The 24,512-nt window shown below is 40.4% G+C and overlaps 1 protein-coding gene across 6 annotated transcripts in view; it reads left to right on the top strand.

The window, feature by feature from the left end:
- POC1B (POC1 centriolar protein B) overlaps positions 1 to 24,512 on the top strand; it is a 65,534-nt gene that overhangs the window by 7,062 nt on the left and 33,960 nt on the right. For 3 of the 6 annotated variants that reach the window (XM_076334248.1, XM_076334224.1, XM_076334206.1), the window contains exons 3-9: positions 3,308 to 3,479; positions 4,252 to 4,431; positions 5,721 to 5,828; positions 6,745 to 6,860; positions 7,249 to 7,382; positions 8,149 to 8,217; positions 19,908 to 20,060. In XM_076334248.1, the coding sequence (XP_076190363.1) occupies positions 3,308 to 3,479; positions 4,252 to 4,431; positions 5,721 to 5,828; positions 6,745 to 6,860; positions 7,249 to 7,382; positions 8,149 to 8,217; positions 19,908 to 20,060 (932 nt within the window). Of the gene's footprint in view, positions 1 to 3,307; positions 3,480 to 4,251; positions 4,432 to 5,720; positions 5,829 to 6,744; positions 6,861 to 7,248; positions 7,383 to 8,148; positions 8,218 to 19,907; positions 20,061 to 20,886; positions 20,930 to 24,512 lie in introns of those variants that run through there. The other 3 variants (XM_076334239.1, XM_076334216.1, XM_076334232.1) reach the window with 3 other exon arrangements.

Raw genomic sequence — 24,512 nt, 5'->3', positions numbered from 1 at the left:
GTCTGGAGTACAAGTCTTATGAGGAGCGGCTGAGGGAACTGGGGTTGTTTAGCCTGGAGAAAAGGAGGCTGAGGGGAGACCTCATCGTTCTCTACAACCTCCTGAAAGGAGGTTGTAGTGAGGTGGGTGTCGGTCTCTTCTCCCAAGTAACAAGCAATAGGATGAGAGGAAATTGGCCTCAAGTTGCGGCAGGGGAGGTTTAGATTGGACGTGAGGAAAAATTTCTTTATTGAAAGAGTGGTGAAACATTGGAACAGGCTGCCCAGGGAAGTGGTGGAGTCCCCATCCCTGGAGGTATTTAAAAGACGTGTAGATGCAGTGCTTAGGGACATGGTTTAGTGGGCATGGTGGTGTTGGGTTGACGCTTGGACTCTGTGATCTTAGCGGTCTTTTCCAACCTTAATGATTCTATGATTCTATGACTCATCACCAGAAAAGCAAATTACCTAGAGATATGTTAGCTATACTTGGGCGTGTACAGAAAGCACTGGCGTGTTTTTTTTTTTTTTTTTAAAAAAAAGGCACTGACATTATAAACTGCACTAAGTTGCATATTGGAGTCAGCTAAGTGTGAATTTTCAGCTTTCTTCTTTCTAGTTATATTTTGCAGTTGATCAAATATTTTCATTACTACAGCAAGGACAAATTTTGTCTTTTACCTCTAAACAAGGTTCTGGTTATGTTGTGTTTTCTCTGAGGAGCATGTGCAACAGACCTGTTTGTGGTACTGCCCATCTTAAAAAAAACTGTTCTGGACCTTCTGTGTTTCTTTTTGTTTCAGTTCCAATACTTCACATAGCCTTGGAGATCTGTTGTGGACCATTTACTGGTGGTTGGGTAATTGAAAGTCAGACTGTAGGGTGCTGGCATACTTAGCAAGTGCTGACAGAATGTAACAGCTGGGTCTGGTCTGCATTGCTGTAGGACCCCATGTGTAATCTGTCCTGGAAGGTCCTTGCTCCCCTCCTTTTGAACACTTAAATGCATAGACAACATGAACTTGAGGGGAGGAAAATGCATAAAAGGATAAAGAAGCAATTCTTAAGATACTGTACTTGAGTAAATTGGAGAAGCATTGTTGTAAAGTACACAAAATCCTTAAAATGGAATAAAAAGAAAAACAAGTTTATTTGATAATAGTAAATTAAACAGTAGATTTTTCATGTATAAAATGTTTTTAAGGTTAGTATTGATAATGGAAATTATTGCTGGCAACGCTGTCACCATATGCACCAAAGTTGATTTCAGCCTGCTTGAATAGGGAATAGCCTGGCTTGGCTGAGCCTTGTTAAGGGTAAAGGAACCCAGTTTCCTTGGCAGGATAGGGGCCAAAGTTGAATGTAGATTCAGAGTTTTGGCTTAGAGTTTCCTTTTCTGGGTTTATGCCTCTCACATACTGTTCGGATATAGACTCGCACCAGCCTGTGTGCCTTAGGAAAATAATTCTGCAATGGATCTCTCAGTTACTCGCCCTTTCCTGTGCAGGTCCTGAACCTCTGCCCTCTACCATCCTTGGGGTGGTGTCAGCTGGGCTGGAACTGCAGTGTCAGAGATAATAATAGCCTTTGAGGGTCATGGTAATGAGCAGGTGGCTTCAAGAGAGAAACCTCTCTTGAAGGATGGAGAGAGGCTGTTGTGTGAGCATAGGCAACAGGGAGTCCAGAGGGAGAGCAAGGAAGATGCTTGTGGAAGTCTCAGGGAAAGGAGAACTTCAGGTCACTGCTTGTCTCTCATTAACCTTGGGATAATACATCTGTGAGAGACCAAGCTACAAGAAACCAGGGTTTGAATTTATTGTATTGTGATCTTTTAAAATATTTCCTTCAGTTTTTAGAACTGAAAGCGAAGAGGGCTGGTATTACATGGCCTTCGGGTAGTTCATAAGGCTCCTCTTGGTGTTTCGCAGGTAATTGGCAGTTCATGTATTATTTGTTTTAGAAACCATCAATCTTGTCTGTTCCGTGTTTCCAACGTGATGCCTTCAAATTCTGTTTTGGCTTATATTTCACTCTTTCCTTTCTGTTTTATGCCACTCTAGATGACATTTTTCTGAATCAAAGGGAAAAAAGAAGTAATTCAAGTACAATTAGAAAGATCCTGCTGTAAAGTAGAGTTCTGAAAAGTTGGAGGGTGGGAAAATATCCTGTACTTCTGTGTCAAATTTAGGCCTTTTGATATGGGCATAGGGATAGTCTGGTCCCACATCTTTTACCAGAAGCTAGTCTTTTGGGAGTAAAAATATCTCTGTGCCAAATCCCTAAGGAGAGTTTAATATCTAATATTTTGTTTGAGGCTTGCCTTGATACACGTGCTAATAAACAGACTTCATTCCTTTGTGCTATGTTGGTGCCTGAAAGAGTTGGGAAGAGCTATCCTTTTCATGTCCTCTTCAACTTCCAGGAGGTCCCTGTTCTTCCTCTCCCTCCCTTTCTGTAGTAGGGGTAGGAATTTTATAATTGAGGGGTGGGAGTGCAAACCCCTTGTTTTTAGTTATGACCTGCATGCTAGCACTTGGCAGAGATGAAGATAATAGGGGCGTAGGAATATCACACTTGTCAATTTAATTCAACTGCTCATTGCTTTTGCTGCTTACAGTTTTCTGAAAATGATCAAGCTCTGGTAAAAGCTATGTCTGCCTTCTGAAATGTAGATAGTATGGTCCGCCTGTAAAGTGACTGGAAAAAAAAAAAGTTCATCTCTTTCTTTCAGACCGACAACTTCACATTGTGTGTTGAACTAGACAAATGTTACTATTAAAAAATTGGTACTTAAATAGGATTACAGAATTATTTGGATATTCACTTTAGTGTAGATATCTGAAGTGTTAGAAATGATATCTTGAGTTTAAGTTGGCCTGTCTCTTCAGAGTTAGACACTTGGTGCTTGAAACAAATTCTATCTTGGAGATCAAGGTGAGATCACCAAAGAATTTGTCTCTTGTTCTTGGTATTTGGTAATGCCAGATCTGGATTCATACTTAATGACATGTGCATGATGTTCGGCTTTGGATTTTCCGTTCTATATCTTTAAAGTACTTGTAAGCCAGTTTGCTTAATATGTGGGAAAGCTACCTGTTAAGAATTATCCTTAACTCCTCCTCCCAGTCTTCTGATGTCCTTCCAAAAGCCTTGTGTTGGCATTGCTGGCTGCCAAGCTTCTGCTCAGGCCAAGTATCCATTAAAACCCAATAACTGCTCCCTCCCACTAATATCCAGTAAGTTCACTGGTGAATCCAAATCCATAGTCATTAGCTCTGACTTTTCTAATAATGGTGAGCGGACTCATAATATCTTTTATTTCTTGCCAGCTACCTCCTCTTTGGATAGGTTTCTTATGGTGTGGAAGCTGAAGACACAATGCAGAGCTTACAAATTTGTAGGCCACGCGGAAGCGGTGACCAGCGTACAGTTCTCACCAGATGGGCAGCTACTTGCTTCAGCTTCTCAAGATCGTACTGTCAGACTATGGATTCCTTGCATGTAAGTATAACTGGGCGATGCTGGCTATGTGTTTCATTAACGTGCAAAGTGAATATTGGAGTCTATACCCACGAAAAATTTCTCTTTCCTTCCCACATCCCTGACTGGGCTTTGACAGAAACAGAGATTGGGAGCACAAGCAACACAGTTCTTTACTGTGTTACTTTGTTCTTCACTGACTATTCTGTAGTTTCCAAATAAAAATACAGTAATTCAGAGGTCATAATTTCATGTGGGTAGGACTATGCTTGGAAGTATTTCTCTGGCTTAAAGGATATATTTCTTTTAATAAGGATTGCATGGCTGCACTTCATTTTGGGGAGACAAGTGATGAAGGAAACAAAAAATAGCATTTTTAGGGGAAAAAAATTTTTGAATTGACTTGTCTTTTTAGACTGTTCTCAAGTAGTAGTGATTATGAGCTATTCAGAATGATCTTAGACTGATGTTACTTTAACTCTTAAGCATTTTGTAGATTACGATATCAAAAGATATTATAAATTCTCTTTCAAATACTGTATGGAGGCTAATGCTGCTAGTTAATTGCACTGTTTTCTAAAATTGGTCATATTAAATACAATTACTTTAAAGTCTGTTATTCTAATATTATACAAATAAGGCAAAAAATATTTGCAACACTAAGATTTAGCCTGTATACATTGCTTTTTCATTTGGATAAGATTCCAAATATGTTAACTTTGAGTTTTATGGGGTTTTAAACTCTTTCAGTTTAATATAACTGTGTTTTGGTTTGGTGTGGTTTTTTTCCTAGTCATGGAGAATCATCAGTACTGAAAGGTCATACAGCATCCATTCGTAGCGTGAGCTTCTCACATGATGGCCACTTTCTAGTTTCAGCATCCAACGATAAATCAATAAAAATATGGAGTGTTCGCCGTCAGCGCCTTTTGTTTTCCCTATTCCAACATACTCATTGGGTTCGTTGTGCCAAGTAAGCATTGTTTTTATTCTATTTGTAAAGAAGCAGAACTCCTAACAAAGGGTTTTTATTTCTCAGGGCAGAACCAAGAGGATAAAAATCTGTGAATGATAGATGATGATCTATCGCTAATAATAAAACTTTAATAAATCAATCTCACACACACACGTTTTATATATATGTCCTAGTTGAAGTCTGAAAGCTTGCTCTGTGTTAATATGTGTACATACTATATCTGTTGCTGGGTGTTAATTCTTTTACATTAAAGGACAAATAAGGTCTTCTGTATTTATTTTCAGTCAGTATCCTGTCTCCTTCCCCAGTCCTGTATTAACTTATTTCACAGCATTCACTTGCTTCTAGATTTATTATGCATGGTAGGGGTTTTCTCAACTATTCTTGGAACAGTAGTGACATAAAAGAATGGTCATGAGTCAAAACGAGTTAAGCTTACGTCATTGGAAAAGGTAAAAGAAATGGCCTTTGTACTGCAAGTTAAGATTCACACTCTATTTAAAGGCAGAGCAGTTCTTCAAAGACAAGAAAAGATTGTTCTTTGATTTATTTTTTTCTTCTTCTTTCCTCCATATTAATGGAAAATCTGCAGCTAAGAGAGGCCTGATTTAAACCTCTTGAGAAAGAAATTTAGCACTGGTGAAGTGCAGAGCCCTACAAAGTTCCAAAGTATCTGATTGTTGGAAAGAAAAATAAAAGCTGTAGGAAATCATATGTGAAAGTTCTTGAACGGTGTTCTAATGTCCTTGTGCAGTTGTTCAATATGAGAATAATGATTGGTGAAATTATAGACAAATCAATTTTCCTGTTTAAAAACCTAGTCTGCTAGTCTAGGAATAATCATGAACGTTTTGCTGACAGTTTGTAAGTCTAGAGAGAACTCACAGGAGAATATATGTATGTAGGTTAAAATTGAACGCAAGGTTCTACTGTGTCCTCTTTGTCTTTTTGCCTACAGTTTTCTATAATAATCTCTTTGGTATCTGAAGTGACAACCTTAGGCTGCTGTTACCTTCCCTCCCTACCCCCGCCTCTTTCTCTTGCTTATGGCTCTGTTTTTAATTGTAGTTGATTGTGAAATGGAGGGGGGAGGAGTGGGGGGAGAAGCTTTTCTTTTTTCAGTTTTATTACTCCATGAGAAATACGAGAAATTCAAATGTCTTTTGAATGTTACACATTTTAATTCCAAACAGGCTTTCTTGGTTCTGGTGTTTTGCTACTTATGTCTCTAATGCTAATCTAGGTAGTATCAGTTTTTTAGTAATGTATACACTTGCATGTTCCAGATTTTCACCTGATGGAAGACTAGTAGCATCTTGCAGTGAGGATAAATCTGTTAAGATCTGGGATACGAGAAATAAAACTTGTATTGATAGCTTCTTAGATTATGGAGGGTAAGTGTTACTAGAAAAAAGGAGAAATGTAAATGCGTAGTTTTAATGAGATTAAGTTCATGTTTTATGGTATTAACGTCTATATATGTTACATCTGAAAATAGATCAAACTTCTACCACCCACGTAAACTAAAATAACTCATTTCACTTTTTTCTGAAAAGGTTAACTGGCTGCACTTATCCAGCTGTTTTCGAACAGTCAAGAAATAAGCCAGAGAGAAGTCAGATTGTTCTTGGGTTTTTGAACATTTTCATGTTTTTCCTCTTTTGATAATGCTATTTGATATTGGATGCTTCAACAAGAATAGAAGTTTAAGAATTCTCCACTTGTTGATGAAAACAGAATTCTGTTAGCTTCAGTGACCTGCCTTACTTAAGTAAAAGCAAGTATTTTCTAAACCTATCTGAAGTTTTCTTAAACATCTTGGAACCAGAGTTTTAATTAACAAATGCAATGGAATATTAATTTTGTATATGTGCTTTGCTAACTTCATGGCTGCCATCTCTATCCTTTTTCCAAGCTAAAAGGTTGTTATAGCTAGATATTCTGTTCTTAGACAAAATTATTTTACTTGCTGCTTACAAACTCTTTGCAGCACTTTCTTCTAGGAACTTTGTACTCCAACACAAACTGTGAAGGTTTGCATCAGGACAATTACACTATCTTTTTAACAAAAGCCAGATTATACAGTCTGATTTATCACACACATCTTGTTTTCTTATGCTTCATTCAGTTGCTTGAAATACCTGATTCGAGTTTCCTTACACGCGGATTCCACACAAGTTTGTGGCAACTCGGTGTTAATATTGTGGGGTTTTTATTTGTGTGTGTGTGTGTGTGTGTATATATATATATACACACACACGGGCCAAATATTTCTATGGAAACTTGTAATCAATCTATTTTCATTAATAGATTTGCAAATTTTGTGGATTTCAACCCAAGTGGTACGTGTATAGCTTCTGCAGGCTCCAATCATACAGTGAAACTGTGGGATATTCGAATGAACAAGCTACTGCAGCATTACAAAGGTAAAAAAAAAATGTAGTTTGTTGTATTTTCTTTAGAATGGAGCTCTTTGCAACAGAATGTGATTTATTTAGATTATATGATTTCATTCCTTGCTGGGGAAAGTGGACAAACAGGTCGTATTGGCATTTTGTAAGTCATCTTTTTGTAGTCTAGCAACCCTAAAAATTCAATCTGAATCCTGATTATTCCTTTGCAGTGCTTCTCTTAATTTTTAGAACAGAACTAAGTAAATACTTTGGAGAGTCTGCTATGCCCCAGCACTTTGGTTGTTTTTCCCTTGAATGAAGTAGGTTGTTCTTTGGGAAGTAGAAAAGAGCAAAGAAATAAAGTGTACACTTCCTGTTAGTGGTTATCTACAGTCTTTGAATATTGTCTTCTGTAAATTAGTTCACAGAGCAGGGGTTAATTGTGTATCATTCCATCCTTCTGGTAACTATCTCATCACTGCTTCTACTGATGGCACCCTTAAGATTTTGGACCTCTTAGAAGGAAGACTTATTTACACTCTTCATGGACACAAGGTATACACAATAATCCTATTTAAATGGAGATCTCAATAGATTATTCAGTATCTTTTCAAAGGGAAAGTAACATTTATGCCACTCTGTCTTGTATTTTGCAACTTGCAGATAAACTTTAGTGGACAGCAAAGTGTTGTATTAATAAACCTTGTCACAAGTGCATAAGGAAATGCATCAATTTTCCCTACGACCATGCAGTTAATCTGTCAATATTGTATGCATGATTAATGTTAAGTAATAGGTCATGTTCTGAATTAATTAATAATTCACTCTTTTGATTGTCAAAATCAATTATTTGACACATTAGTCTTTTTGTCTATTGGAAAACAGTGCTTTCTAAGGAGGGGGAAGCTTATGGAAGATAACTTTTGTGAAGAATGGCAGATGTTTTTGCCCTTTCCTCTTAATGCAAAACAAACCCTACTTTTGATAATGAAGCACTCAAACACATTGTCTTGAGTAACGTAATATATATTTGATAATTTTTCATTGCAGAGTTAAAGCATAAAACCTAAGGAAAATGCCACTATTTTCCTAGTATTGATAGTAGCAATTGTAATGCAGCATGTTACAAAGATGTGCAATATTACCTCTTCAATCAAGTTGTTTTGCAAAAATTTCACGACAGTTAAATTGTTTCTTATCTTATTAAAATTGAAAAATCTATTTATATTAGATAACTGCATAAGTGTTTTTCTCTTTGCATTAAAATACCATGATTACAGTAATAGCGTAATTTTACTGTATGCTTTTTTTCTTCTTTCAGGGACCTGTACTTTCTGTGGCTTTTTCAAAAGGTGGTGAAAAATTTGCCTCAGGTGGAGCAGACGCTCAGGTTTGTGGTATTGCCTCTTTAAATTAAATGTCTTAATGTTTGTTACAGTGGATGGGAGTTAAATATAGTATTTCACAGTAACATGCTAATTACAGTATGCTGACATGCATTCTGTCTAGTAGTGTGTTAGAGACTTTGTTTAGCCTAAAGTTAAATTTGAAGAGAAAAATTATAAATACATCATTTAAAAACTTGATCTTAACTACTTTAAATTGGATGTTACCATGAGGAGAAGACCACAATACTAGCCGCTTCTGGTTTACATATTAAAATAAAGGAATGATTTTTAAATAGAAATATTTAAAGTGTTGCAATTGAGCGTCAACAAACTAGTTGTGTTGCAACTAGTGTTAATGCCTACATGCTCCATTAGGTTTTCACTTCTTTTAAAGTTGCTACTCTGTAATTGTAAGAATTAAGTTGTACTACTGGGAAAACTTTGGCTAGAATTGGGAAAAAAAAATCTTGTGTTTAGCTTTGCTAATTTACATTGGGGAAACAGCAAAGTACTGGATTTCGTACAGGGAGGAGTTGTCTGAGCATTTAAAACAAAAAAGTTATTTTAAATTAAACAGCAAATCATGCAGTTCATCTTCATCTGCTGTGATAAATCTTATAATTACAAAAATACTATCAGGCTTGGAATCATCTCTATCAGGTCTTCACATTCTCCAAAAAGAAAGAACTTTTGTAGCCCACGGCTTAGAGTTTCACAGTCTGAAACGTTCCTTAATATTAGTTGTCTTTTTCATTGTTTCCTGTTATAAAAAGCTAAAAGCTCAATGTAGACCCAGAAAGCCATTCTGTAGAAATGAAGATCTTTCGACTTTACTATAAATCATGTTTATATTCTGTTTTGTGGAGTTTGAAATACCTTTCAGCTGGTAACAGAGACAGTCTTGGAAAATAATAAATACTTCCTAATGATACTGAAGTTTTTAATTGAAAAGAATATAGTCTGTTTCTGATTTTTACTTCATGCTTCAGGTAGCACACTTTCTAGAATGACTTGAAAGCACTCAAAGAAAAAAATTAAAATTGCTTTCTATCACAAGGCGTTAGTAACAAGCCGAGCCAAGACTTGCAGTTATTGGAAAAGTGAAAATGTTAGCAAACTTCCAATACTAATTTTACAAGCAGAAAAAAAAACACAAGAATGGGGAAAAGATATTTATTCCTTGAGCTGCTAGTCTAATCTTTTATTTTCCATACTAAAGGGTTTTTTATGAGACTTCTTCAGTTCCAAAATGAAACTTTGATTCCTAGGTAATCCTGAATTGTTGACCTTACTTTTCATGAGTACTTTCTTTTGAGTTTTATGACGATTGGTGATTATACTTAATTTGAGAGGAAGTAAAGTGCATGTATTAAACTAGGTCACATGACAGAAGATTCATCTGAGAAGCTATGGTGATGGAAAAGACCTACAGTATTAAGCCTAACTCAACCTCCCAAATAAATGCCAGCATACCCCGGGAATGCTTGACTTATTGCAAGCTTCCTTTGAATTTGGGGCTCCCTGAATGACGTGCATGTTCAGTGCAGTCATGTCATTGCCTTTCTCCTGCTCTGACTCCATGCTGTAGAGCTAGCTGGTGGCACGTGGGATCATGGAGTGAGTAGGTATTTTAGTGCAAAAATCTATAAGATGACTCATGTTTCTCAGCAGATTGGTATAGTGGTTTCATGCTGAATGCATGAGAGGGAAGATCCAGTTTCATCAGGAAGTGCTTTCTTAGGTAAATGTTAAAAAAGTAGTCATGGTAGGTCTAGTAATGAATCCTGGTTTTATTTACCTTACAGAAAGGCACGTTTTTATCTGTTGAAGTTTTTCCCTTTTTCTTGTGAACGTTCCGGTGGGAGAGGGCTACTTATTTTGCTGTAACTTTCACTTTTGTATTGCAAGTTTTAAAATGTGCAGTGCTAACTGTTGTGTGGTAACTGCCTATGTATATATCTTTATCTATAGTAAACGTAAGAACTTTATTCCTCAGTGTCCATTTTCTGTTGGTGTATACCCACATGTACTCCACAAACATCCTTTTTTGCTGACCTGTCCACAGTCCTCTTCCAGGTCTGCCGGGAGAATAGTTGTGGGACCTCTTCTCAACTTACTGTGGTAGAATTAAGTTGACTTACTGTAAATGTAGGGTGTATTCATTTGAAAAGTTCTGCTGGCAGATCGGCAATGTCAATCTGATGAGCAGAGGCTGGCCATAAAAGTATCATCTTCTATCCCTCGTGCAGTATCCAAAAGATACTGTCTGTCCACAGTGCGAGTTGGAGGCAGTTGATTCACTGTAAGTTTACCACAGATTACTTGCTCTATACACATATTATTTCAAGACTGTTACATTTTCAAACAACAGATAAAATCTGTTTTTCCTGCATCAAAGAAGGAAAACCAGTATCTCTGCTTCAGGTTTCAAGTTTCTTTCTGGTTGGTGCAGAGCCAGCTGAAAGCTTTGTTCAGAAGCATATTAAGTATTTGAAACAAGCACTGGATACTTCTTTTGTTTCTTCCTGTTTGCTTCTTTCCTCAACCAAAAAAACCTGAACATGTAGAGTTCTGAAGTCCATGTTCTTAGCACTTCTTGGCTATATGTGCACATAACAAATTATTTCATTTACCTGCTTCCATGGAAGACAGAAGACCTTTTACTCTTACTTTTAAGTGAAAGAGCAAAGTTAGACCTATTCCTTTGGAAGGCAGTAGCCTGTGCTGTTAATTCAGTTCTTAACATATAGAAGAGAGAACTCATTGTGTCTGGTGACTGCCTGGACATAACGGGAAATACTTCCTTATGGAATAACTGTTTTTCTAGGGTTGTGTGTAGTCGCTTTTACACTGTTTGCATTGCAGTTGAGATACTCAAGCCAGCATGGAAACATCCGTATATGCCTTTACTCTAACTAATTTTTTTATCTGTAATGATGAAGCTGCAGCGGCATGGCCTTTCTCTTCAGAGCAAAATGAAACATATTTATAGCTTGAGCAGCTCAAATGCTCACCACTGATGAAAGGTCCTACTTCTGCTGCCTCCTGCCTATACCCTTGTTTACACTCAGTGCTGAGCCAGTTCGAATTGCTAAACCAGCAGAAAACTAGCCTGAAAAAATGGGAAAAAGCCACATAAAAATTGTGAATAACTTGATGCTGGATTGGGTGATGGAGGTAGTGGAACTACACAGCTGAAAAGAGGAGGGAGAGAAAGCAGGACCTCTCTCTTTACAGCACAGTGAGCTGCTGTGAATCAACTAATCTAACACCTAATTGTCCTGTAAGTGCCAGGTTCTGAGGCAGGTTTATATAGTTTGTACTGAGATCCATGCATTCCACTTTCACTGTCGCTAATGTCTTAGTTGGTTTGGGTCCATCTTTCTTGGTGCACTGTGTCTCCCAGTGTATATTTAGGGTCTTCCATTCAACAGAGTCATTGTCGTGGTTTAATCTCAGTCAGCAATTAAGCACCACGCAGCCGCTCGCTCACTCCCCCCCCACCCGGTGGGATGGGGGAGAGAATTGGAAGAGCACAAGTTAGAAAGACTCGTGGGTTGAGATAAAAACAGTTTAATAATTGAAATAAAATGATAATAATAATATGATAATAATAATAATAATACACAAAACAAGTGATGCACAGCACAATTGCTCACCACCCGCTGACCGATGCCCAGCCAGTCCCCGAGCAGCGGCCCCCCCGGCCAGCTTTTCCCAGTTTATGTACTGAGCATGACGTCACATGGTATGGAATGTCCCTTTGGCCAGTTTGGCTGTGCCCCCTCCCAGCTTCTTGTGCACCTCCAGCCTCCTCAGTCAGTAGAGCATGGGAAGCTGAAAAGTCCTTGGCTAGTGTAAGCATTACCTAGCAACAACTAAAACACCGGTGTGTTATCAACTTTGTTCTCATCCTAAATCCAAAACACTGTACCAGCTACTAGAAAGGAAATTAACTCTATCCCTGCCGAAACCAGGACAATATCCACCCCTTATTCTATACCATTTGCATCATGCTCAAGTCTCACATTTTCCAGTACATTTTCATTAATCACCACCCCCTTTTATATATATATATACACACATACACAGATATCATTCCCTTCATCTGTGGGCCATCCCTCTAAAATGTTCAGTGAGTTCATTTAGTCCATGACTTCAGGCTCCATCTGTCATAATAATCTTTCAGGGCAGGAAAAATGGAGATGGTATGTGGTGTTGGATTGTTTCAGGTTGAAGTCAGTTCTGGTACCATCATCACTGTGCTTTGCTTGGTTTCACTGAAGTTATTCTTCATTAATCTGGGTGATTCTTATTATAATAACATTAGTATGGCATATAATATTATTAGTATTATTAGTATATCTGTGTATTATTAGTATAACTATTATAACTATAATTAGTACTTAACATCACATAATTCAGATCATTGGCTATTCTCACCCAAAATCAAATCCCCTTGAGGCACACATCGGACTTCCCCATCCTTCCGCATTATCCACCAAGTGCACCCAGGTCCTTGAGCAAAAGCAATCCCACGGATGGGTCTGCCTCTGCCCGAGGCAGGAATAACCCAGACTGTCTTCCCCAGCATATTTTTTATGTGCACTACAGGGACTTTATTCCCATCTACAGTACGTAAAAGTTCTGACTGGGCAGGGCCTGCTCGATTGGCAGATCCCCGAGTGTTGACTAACCAGGTGGCCTTTGCTAAATGCGTATCCCAATGTTTGAACGTCCCGCCACCCATTGCTCTCAGCGTAGTCTTTAACAGTCCATTGTATCGTTCAATTTTCCCAGAAGCTGGTGCATGATAGGGGATGTGATACACCCACTCAATGCCGTGCTCTTTGGCCCAGGTGTCTATGAGGTTGTTTCGGAAATGAGTCCCATTGTCTGACTCAATTCTTTCTGGGGTGCCATGTCGCCATAGGACTTGCTTTTCAAGGCCCAGGATAGTGTTCCGGGCAGTGGCATGGGGTACGGGATATGTTTCCAGCCATCCGGTGGTTGCCTCCACCATTGTAAGCACGTGGCGCTTGCCTTGGCGGGTTTGTGGGAGTGTGATATAATCGATCTGCCAGGCCTCCCCATATTTATATTTCAACCATCGTCCTCCATACCAAAAAGGCTTTAACCGTTTGGCTTGCTTGATTGCAGCACATGTTTCGCATTCATGGATAACCTGGGCTATAGTGTCCATGGTCAAGTCCACCCCTCGATCACGAGCCCATCTGTATGTTGCATCTCTTCCTTGGTGACCTGAGGTGTCATGGGCCCACCGAGCTAGAAATAATTCACCCTTATGCTGCCAGTCCAGATCCACCTGAGCCACTTCAATCTTAGCAGCCTGATCCACCTGCTGGTTGTTTTGATGTTCTTCAGTGGCCCGACTCTTGGGTACGTGAGCATCTACGTGACGGACTTTTACAACCAGGTTCTCCACCCGGGCAGCAATATCTTGCCACAATGCGGCAGCCCAGATGGGTTTGCCTCTGCGCTGCCAGTTGCTCTGCTTCCATTGCTGCAACCACCCCCACAGGGCATTTGCCACCATCCATGAGTCAGTATAGAGATAGAGCACTGGCCACTTTTCTCGATCAGCAATGTCTAAAGCCAGCTGGATGGCCTTTACTTCTGCAAATTGGCTTGATTCACCTTCTCCTTCAGCCGTTTCTACAACTTGTCGCATAGGACTCCATACAGCAGCTTTCCACCTCCGATGTTTTCCCACAAGACGACAGGACCCATCAGTGAACAGGGCATATTGCTTCTCATTTTCTGGTAATTCATTATACATTGGGGCCTCTTCAGCACGCGTTACCTCCTCCTCTGGCAATATTCCAAAATCTTTGCCCTCTGGCCAATCCATGATCACTTCCAGAATTCCTGGGCGACTGGGGTTTCCTATTCGAGCCCGTTGTGTGATTAGTGCGACCCACTTACTCCATGTAGCATCAGTTGCATGATGTGTACAGGGGACCCTCCCTCTGAACATCCAGCCCAGCACCGGCAGTCGGGGTGCCAGGAGGAGCTGTGCTTCAGTGCCGATCACTTCTGAAGCAGCTCGAACCCCTTCATATGCTGCTAATATCTCTTTTTCAGTTGGAGTATAGCGGGCCTCGGATCCTCTGTATCCCCGACTCCAAAACCCTAGGGGTCGACCTCGAGTCTCCCCTGGTGCTTTCTGCCAGAGGCTCCAGGTAGGGCCATTCTCCCCGGCTGCGGTATAGAGCACATTTTTTACATCTTGCCCTGCCCGGACTGGCCCCAGGGCTACTGCATGAACTATCTCCCGTTTAATTTGTTCAAAAGCTTGTCGTTGCTCAGGGCCCCATTTGAAATCGTTCTTCTTTCGGGTCACTTGATAGAGAGGGTTTACAATCAGACTGTAATTTGGAATGTGCATTCTCCAAAAACCCACCACGCCTAAGAAAGCTTGTGTTTCTTTTTTGCTAGTTGGTGGAGACATGGCTGTTATTTTGTTGATCACATCTATTGGGATCTGACGACGTCCATCTTGCCATTTTATTCCTAAAAACTGGATCTCCTGTGCAGGTCCCTTGACCTTACTTTGTTTTATGGCAAAACCGGCCTTCAGCAGGATTTGGACTATTTCCTTCCCTTTTTCAAAAACTTCTTCTGCTGTGTTGCCCCACACGATGATATCATCAATGTATTGCAGGTGTTCTGGAGCTCCACCCTGTTCTAATGCAGTCTGGATCAGTCCATGGCAAATGGTAGGGCTGTGTTTCCACCCCTGGGGCAGTCGGTTCCAGGTGTACTGAACGCCCCTCCAAGTGAAAGCAAACTGTGGCCTGCACTCTGCTGCCAAAGGGATTGAGAAAAATGCATTAGCAATATCAATTGTGGCATACCACTTGGCTGCCTTTGATTCCAATTCATATTGAAGTTCTAGCATGTCTGGCACAGCAGCACTCAGCGGTGGCGTGACTTCATTTAGGCCACGATAGTCTACTGTTAGTCTCCACTCTCCATTAGACTTCCGCACTGGCCATATGGGACTGTTAAAGGGTGAGTGGGTCTTGCTGATCACTCCTTGGCTCTCCAGTCGACGAATCAGCTCATGAATGGGAATCAGGGAGTCTCGGTTGGTGCGATATTGCCGCCGGTGCACTGTGGTGGTAGCGATTGGCACTTGTTGGTCTTCGACCTTCAGCAACCCCACAACAGAAGGGTCCTCCGAGAGACCAGGCAAGGTGGACAGCTGTTTAATCTCCTCCGTCTCCAAGGCAGCTATACCAAAAGCCCACCTGTACCCTTTTGGGTCCTTGAAATACCCTCTCCTGAGGTAGTCTATGCCAAGGATGCACGGAGCATCTGGGCCAGTCACAATGGGGTGCTTCTGCCACCCATTCCCAGTTAGACTCACTTCGGCTTCCAATACAGATAGCTGTTGGGATCCCCCCGTCACCCCAGAAATATAGATGGGTTCTGTTCCTATATATCTTGATGGCATTAGGGTACACTGTGCACCGGTGTCTACCAGAGCCTTATACTTCTGTGGGTCTGATGTGCCAGGCCACCGAATCCACACAGTCCAGTAAACCCGGTTGTCCCTTTCCTCCCCCTGGCTGGAGGCAGGGCCCCTCTAATCCTCATCACAGTACTCGTTTCTCATTTCTTGTACGTATGAGTCAGAAGTTTCTTTATTAAGATCAAGAGTAAGATCAGCCCTTCTACTCTCTCTGGGGAACTGCCCGCTGGAAACTGGAGCAGCAATTTTCCTGGAAGAACCTCTTTCTGTGATTGTTTTCCCTTGTAATTCACGTACCCGTGCCCCTAGGGCTGCAGTAGGTTTCCCATCCCACTTCCTCATGTCCTCTCCGTGGTCACGCAGGTAAAACCATAGGGTGCCCCGTGGTGTGTATCCTTTATATTCTCTCTCTTGAGCAAAAGAACGCTTACTTCTAATAGCCGAGATACTGGTCCGTATAGGTGAGGAGTAGGACCTATCCTCTCTGAGTTGCTGGATCTCCCGGGACAGTTTTTCGGACAGTTTCTCCACAGCCGAGACGATGGAGGAAGAAAGACTTTCCTCGTATTGCCGGAGTTGACTAGCCAATTCATCCACTGTTTGTTCCTCTCCATCTTTCCAGGTTATCACTGCCAATGAATTGGCGTATGACGATGGTGCGCTCCTTATAAACTTCCGCCACATGGGTCGTGTGCACTTGACTTCGTCTGGATCTTTGGATAGTTGTTCATTGTTCAGGTCATCATAAATCACCTCCAGCACAGCTAATTCTCTCAGAAACTGGATACCCTTCTCCATGGTGGCCCACTTGCTTGGGCGACATATGACATCTTCCTTAAAGGGATACCTTTCCTTCACGCTTGACAAGAGTCGCCTCCAAAGGCTGAGGATACGTGTCCCTTTTCCAATTGCTTTGTCAATGCCCCCTTCCCTAGAAAGGGATCCCAGCTGCTTGGCTTCCCTACCCTCTAATTCCAGGCTACTGGCCCCATTATCCCAGCATCGGAGCAGCCAGGTGACAATATGCTCACCTGGACGGCGGCTGAAATCTTTTCGTATATCTCGCAGCTCACTCAGGGATAGAGATCGGGTGGTCACTGTCTCGTTTATGAGTTCTTCCTCTTCCTCCTCCCCGATCAGCGGCCGGCTTTCCTCCTCCCGTTCTCGTGATGGTCCTTCTCTAGGGTCATCTGTCTCGTATACTTCTTCCTCCGGTTCCCTTTTAGAAGAAGCTTCTTCCTCCCTTACTAAACGAGCTGACTTCCGCTTCCAAGATTTCTTCTTGTGTACAGGGGCGACTGATACTGGCACAGGCTCGTTCTTTGGTTCAGCCACAGGGCGTGTTGCTGGGGTTGGAGTGGCCGCAGTGCAAGTGCATGTCACCGGAGTCTGAGTGGCCGCAGGGCCTGTTGCCGGGGTTGGAGTGGCCGCAGTGCATGTCGCCGGGGTTGGAGTGGCCGCAGTGCAAGTGCATGTCACCGGAGTCTGAGTGGCCGCAGGGCCTGTTGCCGGGGTTGGAGTGGCCGCAGTGCATGTTGCCGGGGTTGGAGTGGCCGCAGGGCCTGTCGCCGGGGTCTGAGTGGCCGCAGGGCCTGTCGCCGGGGTCTGAGTGGCCGCAGAGCCTGTCGCCGGGGTTGGAGTGGCCGCAGTGCATGTCGCCGGGGTTGGAGTGGCCGCAGGGCCTGTCGCCGGGGTTGGAGTGGCCGTAGTGCGTGTTGCCCGGGTTTGAGTGGCTGCACGGCCTGTTGCCCGGGTCTGAGTGGCCGCAGTGCGTGTCGTTTTACTGTCAGAGCCAGAGACCTTCTCTTCCCTTTGAGGGTACTGAATGGTGTTGAACAGGGCTCGGTAGGCATGGGCCAGGCCCCAGCACGTTGCAATGAGTTGCATCTCTCTAGAGTTGCCAGGGTGACAGCATACTTTTTCCAAATATTCTACTAACTTTTCAGGATTCTGCACTTGCTCAGGGGTGAAGTTCCAAAACACTGGGGGTGCCCATTGGCCTAGGTACTTGCCCATCTTGTCCCACACACCCTGCCACTCATAATTATTCAGCCTTGGGGCAGATCTCTGGATGATATTCTTAAATTGCTTACCAACTTTAGACAAAACCGAAACAATATTCCCAAGAAGTATTAATAGAAGTATCTTAACTGCCCAAGGATGCTCAAAATACTGAAAAATTATTGTAATGAAGGAGGAAACATCATAGAAGAAGGTAGTGACACTGCCATTCTGTATTTCCTCCGTAAAAAAACTCTCAGAAAAGTTACTGCAATTGCTAGTTGTCTCCACGATATGGTATCCATGGTACAGTAACGGCTTCATTGCGAAGTTTACATACCACAGAAACGTCAAGGTCAATGTTCTAAAAACAAACCTCACAAGCGAGACATTACTATTCACTGCAGACCACAGCAAACTGCAAAACCCAACACCAATCTTTAACATGTACAGCAGGAAAAAGAGCGCGATGCAGATTATACAAATCAATATCGAGAACAGAGAAACCAACATTGTGACCCTCAACTATTAACAGATATAAGTTCCTTAATACACTCCGGTTAATCTGTTATTATCTCAAACCCTTCGTGCCCCACGTTGGGCGCCAAAAAGGACTGTCGTGGTTTAATCTCAGTCAGCAATTAAGCACCACGCAGCCGCTCGCTCACTCCCCCCCCACCCGGTGGGATGGGGGAGAGAATTGGAAGAGCACAAGTTAGAAAGACTCGTGGGTTGAGATAAAAACAGTTTAATAATTGAAATAAAATGATAATAATAATATGATAATAATAATAATAATACACAAAACAAGTGATGCACAGCACAATTGCTCACCACCCGCTGACCGATGCCCAGCCAGTCCCCGAGCAGCGGCCCCCCCGGCCAGCTTTTCCCAGTTTATGTACTGAGCATGACGTCACATGGTATGGAATGTCCCTTTGGCCAGTTTGGCTGTGCCCCCTCCCAGCTTCTTGTGCACCTCCAGCCTCCTCAGTCAGTAGAGCATGGGAAGCTGAAAAGTCCTTGGCTAGTGTAAGCATTACCTAGCAACAACTAAAACACCGGTGTGTTATCAACTTTGTTCTCATCCTAAATCCAAAACACTGTACCAGCTACTAGAAAGGAAATTAACTCTATCCCTGCCGAAACCAGGACAGTCATTAAAGGTGTTGAACCTGAAACGAACTTGTAGCAATGCAGCTACTTAGGAATATATAAAAAATGAGATTTAGTCTGCTTGGAATTTCTGTGAACAAATCTGTGATTTGTGCTGCTTATGTATAGTTTATTAATTTCCAAAAAATACTTTTAATGGTTGTCAAAAATACTTCTGGCTGGACAGGCAAGAAATTAAGTCAGTCCATGGTCCCATCTTTGTTTCCTCTAATTTAGGGAGCAGCTATAAAAATCAGCATTGGACTTTTGGAAACTGCCATCTTCTAAGTGTTATGAACTTCCTTTTTTGTTTGGTTTTTTTTTTTCCCTTAGCACTTAAAGTAACAAAGATGACACAAATCATGTAAACTTGTGGTAAACTTAATTAAATTACTTGCATATACAGTTGTTTTCTGACATGAAAGAGCAGAATTGTGCATTATAATTTGGTTTCCTGGTCTATCCATAAGGCTGGATAGACTACCTTCTGCTATCTTACCTCTGCATTCTACTACTTAATTCTGCATTTGTGCATTGTTACTTCTGCTGTGGTGTGACTGTTGTGTATTGTTTCTACCTTGAATGTAATTGGACGAGGTTCAGAAAACAGATTCCTGTTGCTAAAACACTGGAACCAGGTGCTTTAGAGTTCTGTGGAAGTCTGTCATTTCTCTTATCCCCTCAACTCTCTCATTTGACCTGGAAGCCTTTATAGGGGACAGAAATTTGATAGTATATGACCCCTTGATTTGGCAGAAAAATAACTTTGTCCAGTGGGACAAAATTTTGCTTTGTTTTGTGATTATTGAGACATCTTTTAGAGATTTTTTTTTTTAAATAGATTGAACCACATCTATTAGACTTGAAGTACAAGATACTCTGGGGAAGTGCCTGTGTTGTAGTAGAGATCAGACTAAGTGATGACAGCAGGCTCATTCTGACATCGTGATCTATTAGTAATAACAGACTTCACTGAATAGTTATGTTTTGGTCACTGAATAGGCTTCAAGTAGTTACTGATACGATGGCTTTTTACAGGTATTACTATGGAAAACCAACTTTGACTCATTTGATTATAAAGAAGTTCTTAAACACCATATTAGAAGAACACATATTGATGATCCTCCTCATCTTCTTGATATTTACCCAAGGTCACCTCATCTCCATGATGAAAAACTTCAGTCAGTTGAGGTGAGTGCAATAAGTACTCATATAGGAAACCAGAAGCTTTTGTAAACTTCTGGTTTACAAAAAATGTCTGTCTAGCATTTATAGTTAAATGTGCTCTATGTATACCAGAGAACTTTTTGTTATGATTGCTTCCAAAGTATTATACATAACTTATGAATCCACATTACGGTTACTAGGCTATCTGATGCTGTCAGATTTATCCTGATGAATTCCTTTCATGCTTCTTGTGTAAGTCTGTACTCTACATCTAATTTAAACAAAACATAGGTGCTAGTCTGGTTTCTGAAGTAACATGGCAACTGCTACAGAAGATATCTGAATCTTCAGTGAGCTCTAGGATACTACTCAAAATACATCATTATAAGCAGGACAGGGTGGCGTTATTAGTGAAAGTCAAATACTTGATTGTCCAAGTTGTCCTTCTTTCCAAGACCTTTAGGTATTGTGAGAAGATCTTGATATCTAGTGAAAAGTTTAGAAAGCCTTTCTAGGCTAGTAGTGTTTTATGTCAATATGTAGTCTGATTTCCTGATAATTTCATTCTTCAGCTACTTTACTGTCAAACCTTCTACCAGCAACCCTTGGAAGTATTGGGAATTAGGGAACCAAAGTGAAATGTCAAATATTCTGTGTCAGTATTTGGAAAATCCTGTGTTTGTCAGGTTGTCTGAAAGCTATACAAAATAGGTAGACAGTACTATGCTTTAGACAAGACCATTGTTTATGCTAAAACCCCAGGGATATATTTGTGACTGTCCTTGGTAGATCTGGCTAGCTTCTGCATGGTGATTACTTATACTTTTCTCTCTTCTTTGATATTCTCCAGGTGCCCCTAGTGTCCAAGAGCTGTATCTGATATAAATCTAGGTACTTTTTGGTTGCTGTCATATACTAATAGAGTACTATAGAAATTCATCATTACCTGTTTTCGTTCATATAAAATGCAGACACTGCTACCATGGCATTTGTTTCCTGCTCAGACTTTTAAAACATTGAGATTTGAGGATATTGAGCTTTTGTGTGTGTGTGTATGCAATATGAATATATGCAATATGAGTACTATAAAGATTGAAAATATTTTGGTGGAGGAGGGGAACCCTGGTAGAATCCATCACTAAGTATTCTCATGTGTCTGGTTCTGTTGTCAAGTTGGATGTGGAACTTTCTGATGGCTTAGCATTTTGGTCAGAACAAGAGCAGGACAACTGCATGTATGACAAGCTTCAGAAACAAACTTCTGTGCCAGACTGTCATATTCATTGTAAGGTCAATGAATGAAGTTAAATTTACTGGTAGCAGCCTTCAGTATAGGTGGTCAGTGCTGGAACGAACTCAATCACAGCATTTGCCAGCAGATTTAAACCACTCTTGCTGCATCAACAGTTTGCTTCAAGACCCATTCAAATTGCACCCAGTCATAACACATGCTAAACAAACACAGTAGCTTATAGCTGCAGGGTTCAGTTACTTTCTTTTCAGGTCAACTTTTCCAGACCTCTGCTGCTTAGATGCCTGGCAAAGATACGAATACTCTCTAAAGCAATTTTCCAGATTTTTTTTTTTTTCCCCTCATCCCTGGTCCCAGGTAATTGAGAAGCTCTGGAAAAGCATTAATGAGTTCAGGCTGAAGTTAAACTAAGGCTAGGAAGCACCTCATTACCAATACTGAAAGAGCACATAAAGGAAATTTGATAGCTGAATGTCAAGAAATTATTTATCAGTTAGCTTTGACAGATTTCACTTAACCTAATGTCTGCATTTCTTCATGGCTGTAACATTTGTAGCAGCTTATAGGCTTCTGGGTTAGCTGCTCCATAGTAGTGAAAGGGCTCTATGGCTTTGTCATTTGTCGTAGCAAAATTTTGGACTCTTGTGGTATGTTTTCTGGCCTGATTTCAAGATTTTAAGAATGAGGTTGCTGTGTTTAGTTTTCTATTAACATCACATTATCTGTAGAATATCTTGCTCTCAAATAAACATGAATTATATTATATTCTTTGAGACAGAACAGTGTCTGATAGTTTCAACAGAACTGATATTACCGTAATGTACTATATTTTTATATTTGTAAATTAATATAATAATAATGATTAGGATCTCTTTTGCAGCTTATTTTCAGAAGTAATTTAATAATATAATAGTGTAGATAGTGTTAAAGGAAGTTATGAAGTTTTGTTCCTCCATATGTCTCTTCCTTTTTTTTTACTGTCCCTCCTGTCTGTCTCAAGAAAAATTACGGGTTTTTGTTGTGGTGAGGAAGAATGGACCTCACCATCTGTACAGAAACGTAATTTATCCAGACAAAACTAGTATCAGGTTACTACTAGCAGGAACATGCTTTAGTGGCACTAACTATGCTTGAAATTTTTCAGTGTTCCATCTTCTTAAATATTTCCTCCTGTAACTGAAAAAAAGCAGCATTTCTAGCCCCACTGTGCTATGCTGTACTCTGGAGAAGAAAAAAAAGAAGAGAAAGATTTTTGTCCTTCTTCAGTTAAAAGAAACATACCTTTTTTTTTTTTTTAACATCCCAAACTCCTTCTAAGCAACAGGCAATAGAGAGAATTTAAGCACTAGGTAGTTCCACTGCAACACCATCCTCATCTTTCTATGGCTCATCATGTTTCTAATATACCAGGGAAAGGAGGAATTGAATCACAGATGCGTCATAGGGAGCTTTTGGAGGCCATCTAGTCTTGTTGCCAATGGTACATCAAGTCAGCCACTGCTATGCCTAGTTAGGGGGCCTTGAAGAGGGATGGAGATTCCCCAGTCTCTCTGGGTGATCTGTTCCACTACAGCGCAGCAATTGTAATGACACAGTTTTTCCTAGTATCTCATCTGTACCTCAGATAAAATGCAGAACTACTTGCTTTCTGTTTATTTTCTTTTTCATGAGGAACGGGGGAAGATGATTGATCTTAATGAAACTGAAGTAACAGTATTTTAAGAGCCTTGGTAACATATGCAAGAGTTACAGGCAGGCAGAGGAGGCAGTTCAAATACGGGATATTGAAAAGTATAGATGACCTTTTAAGGTTTGCTACAAGCCACTACTATGTCATCTATACACTTGATGTGTTATAATACATTGCCCTGAGTTATGCTGAGCTGGTTAAGTTTAGTCACCTCTATAGCAGGAATGAAGATGGATTGCCTTAGGATAAAATTCAAAGTGGTAGAACACAAAGTTCAACAGATGTACAGGTAGATCTCAAGAGGAAACAACAACATCACCAGTTGGAAATGCTGTTTTGAACAAAACAGCTTGCACAAGGGCATTAAGAATTGCAGGTATCACCTGGTATTTTGCCTTCAGGATAGTGACTGAAATGTGGAGCTTGAGTGTACTTTCACCTTCTCTTAGAACTTTTCCTTATTCACACTTCAAAGCTATACACAGAGCCAGTAATATTTAAGATACCTTCTCTAATTTTTTTCTATCTCCCTGCCTACTTTTTGAAGCATAATTAACTTTTACAAGAAATTCCTTACTTGTATTTCTTCCTCTTCAGACCAGCAGTAGCCTGCATTTTAATGCAGTGTTGAATTTCATGTTTCTGACTTGTATATCTTTACAACTGTTCTCCAACTGCACTGATCAATGTGATTCTTGAATATTCAAGTAAGTAGAGGTTTAAAGCTTGTAATCATTCCAATTATTCAGATGATTTGGAAATGTAAGTAAATGACTTGTTCTCTGAAGGTGCCTACTTTTTTTCCATAGACCATAGAGGCAATCTTGGGTGACCAGCTCAAATACAGGTGTCTATCAGTATGTCTAAATTTAGCTGAGATAAATCCCAGTCAGTGTCTCTCTTTGAAATAATGAGCTTTTGAAGATATTTGAAAATAATATGTTTAATCAGTAATGCAGTTTTACTGCAATATACTAGAAGAAATGCATTCCACTTGGTGACAGTGGTATTTGTGAATTTCCTGTGTTTGTACATAATTAAACTTTCATATGCTAGAAATTTCCATCTCTTTAAAGCGGATGGAAGATGGAAATAACAGTTTCCTTTAAAAACATAGCATTGAGGTTTGAACACATTAAGATGTGTAAAGGTTATATCTTGAGCATGAAAAGCTACTGTTGATTTAGTTTCATCTTAAAATTTTCAGTGTAATTTCAGTTGTAAATGTTTTCTTAGCTGAAGGAAATCCAAATATACGCTAGGTGGCAGTAGGAATAAGAATATATGGCTTGCTTGGCTTGAGGGCTCCAGTCTAGCAGAAAGAACAGTGTTTAATCAAATTGAAAGCTAAATTTCTCTTGGTATGTTTGCAGAGTCTATTTCACAGCTAGCTACATCATTTTCCTAGGAAATACTTTGTGTGAGTCATTTAAAACTTCCTCTCTTAATTTTATTAATTTCTAGGTTTTTGATATAACACCAATGTCTTATGAAATGCATTATAAAAATAAAGTGAAGAGTGGGGGTTTTTTTT

The sequence above is a fragment of the Aptenodytes patagonicus genome, chromosome 1 (assembly GCF_965638725.1).
Source record: "Aptenodytes patagonicus chromosome 1, bAptPat1.pri.cur, whole genome shotgun sequence".
NCBI lineage: Eukaryota > Metazoa > Chordata > Aves > Sphenisciformes > Spheniscidae > Aptenodytes > Aptenodytes patagonicus.
The sequence above is the reverse complement of the archived record's forward strand: the minus strand, read 5'-3'. Positions and strand labels throughout refer to the sequence as shown.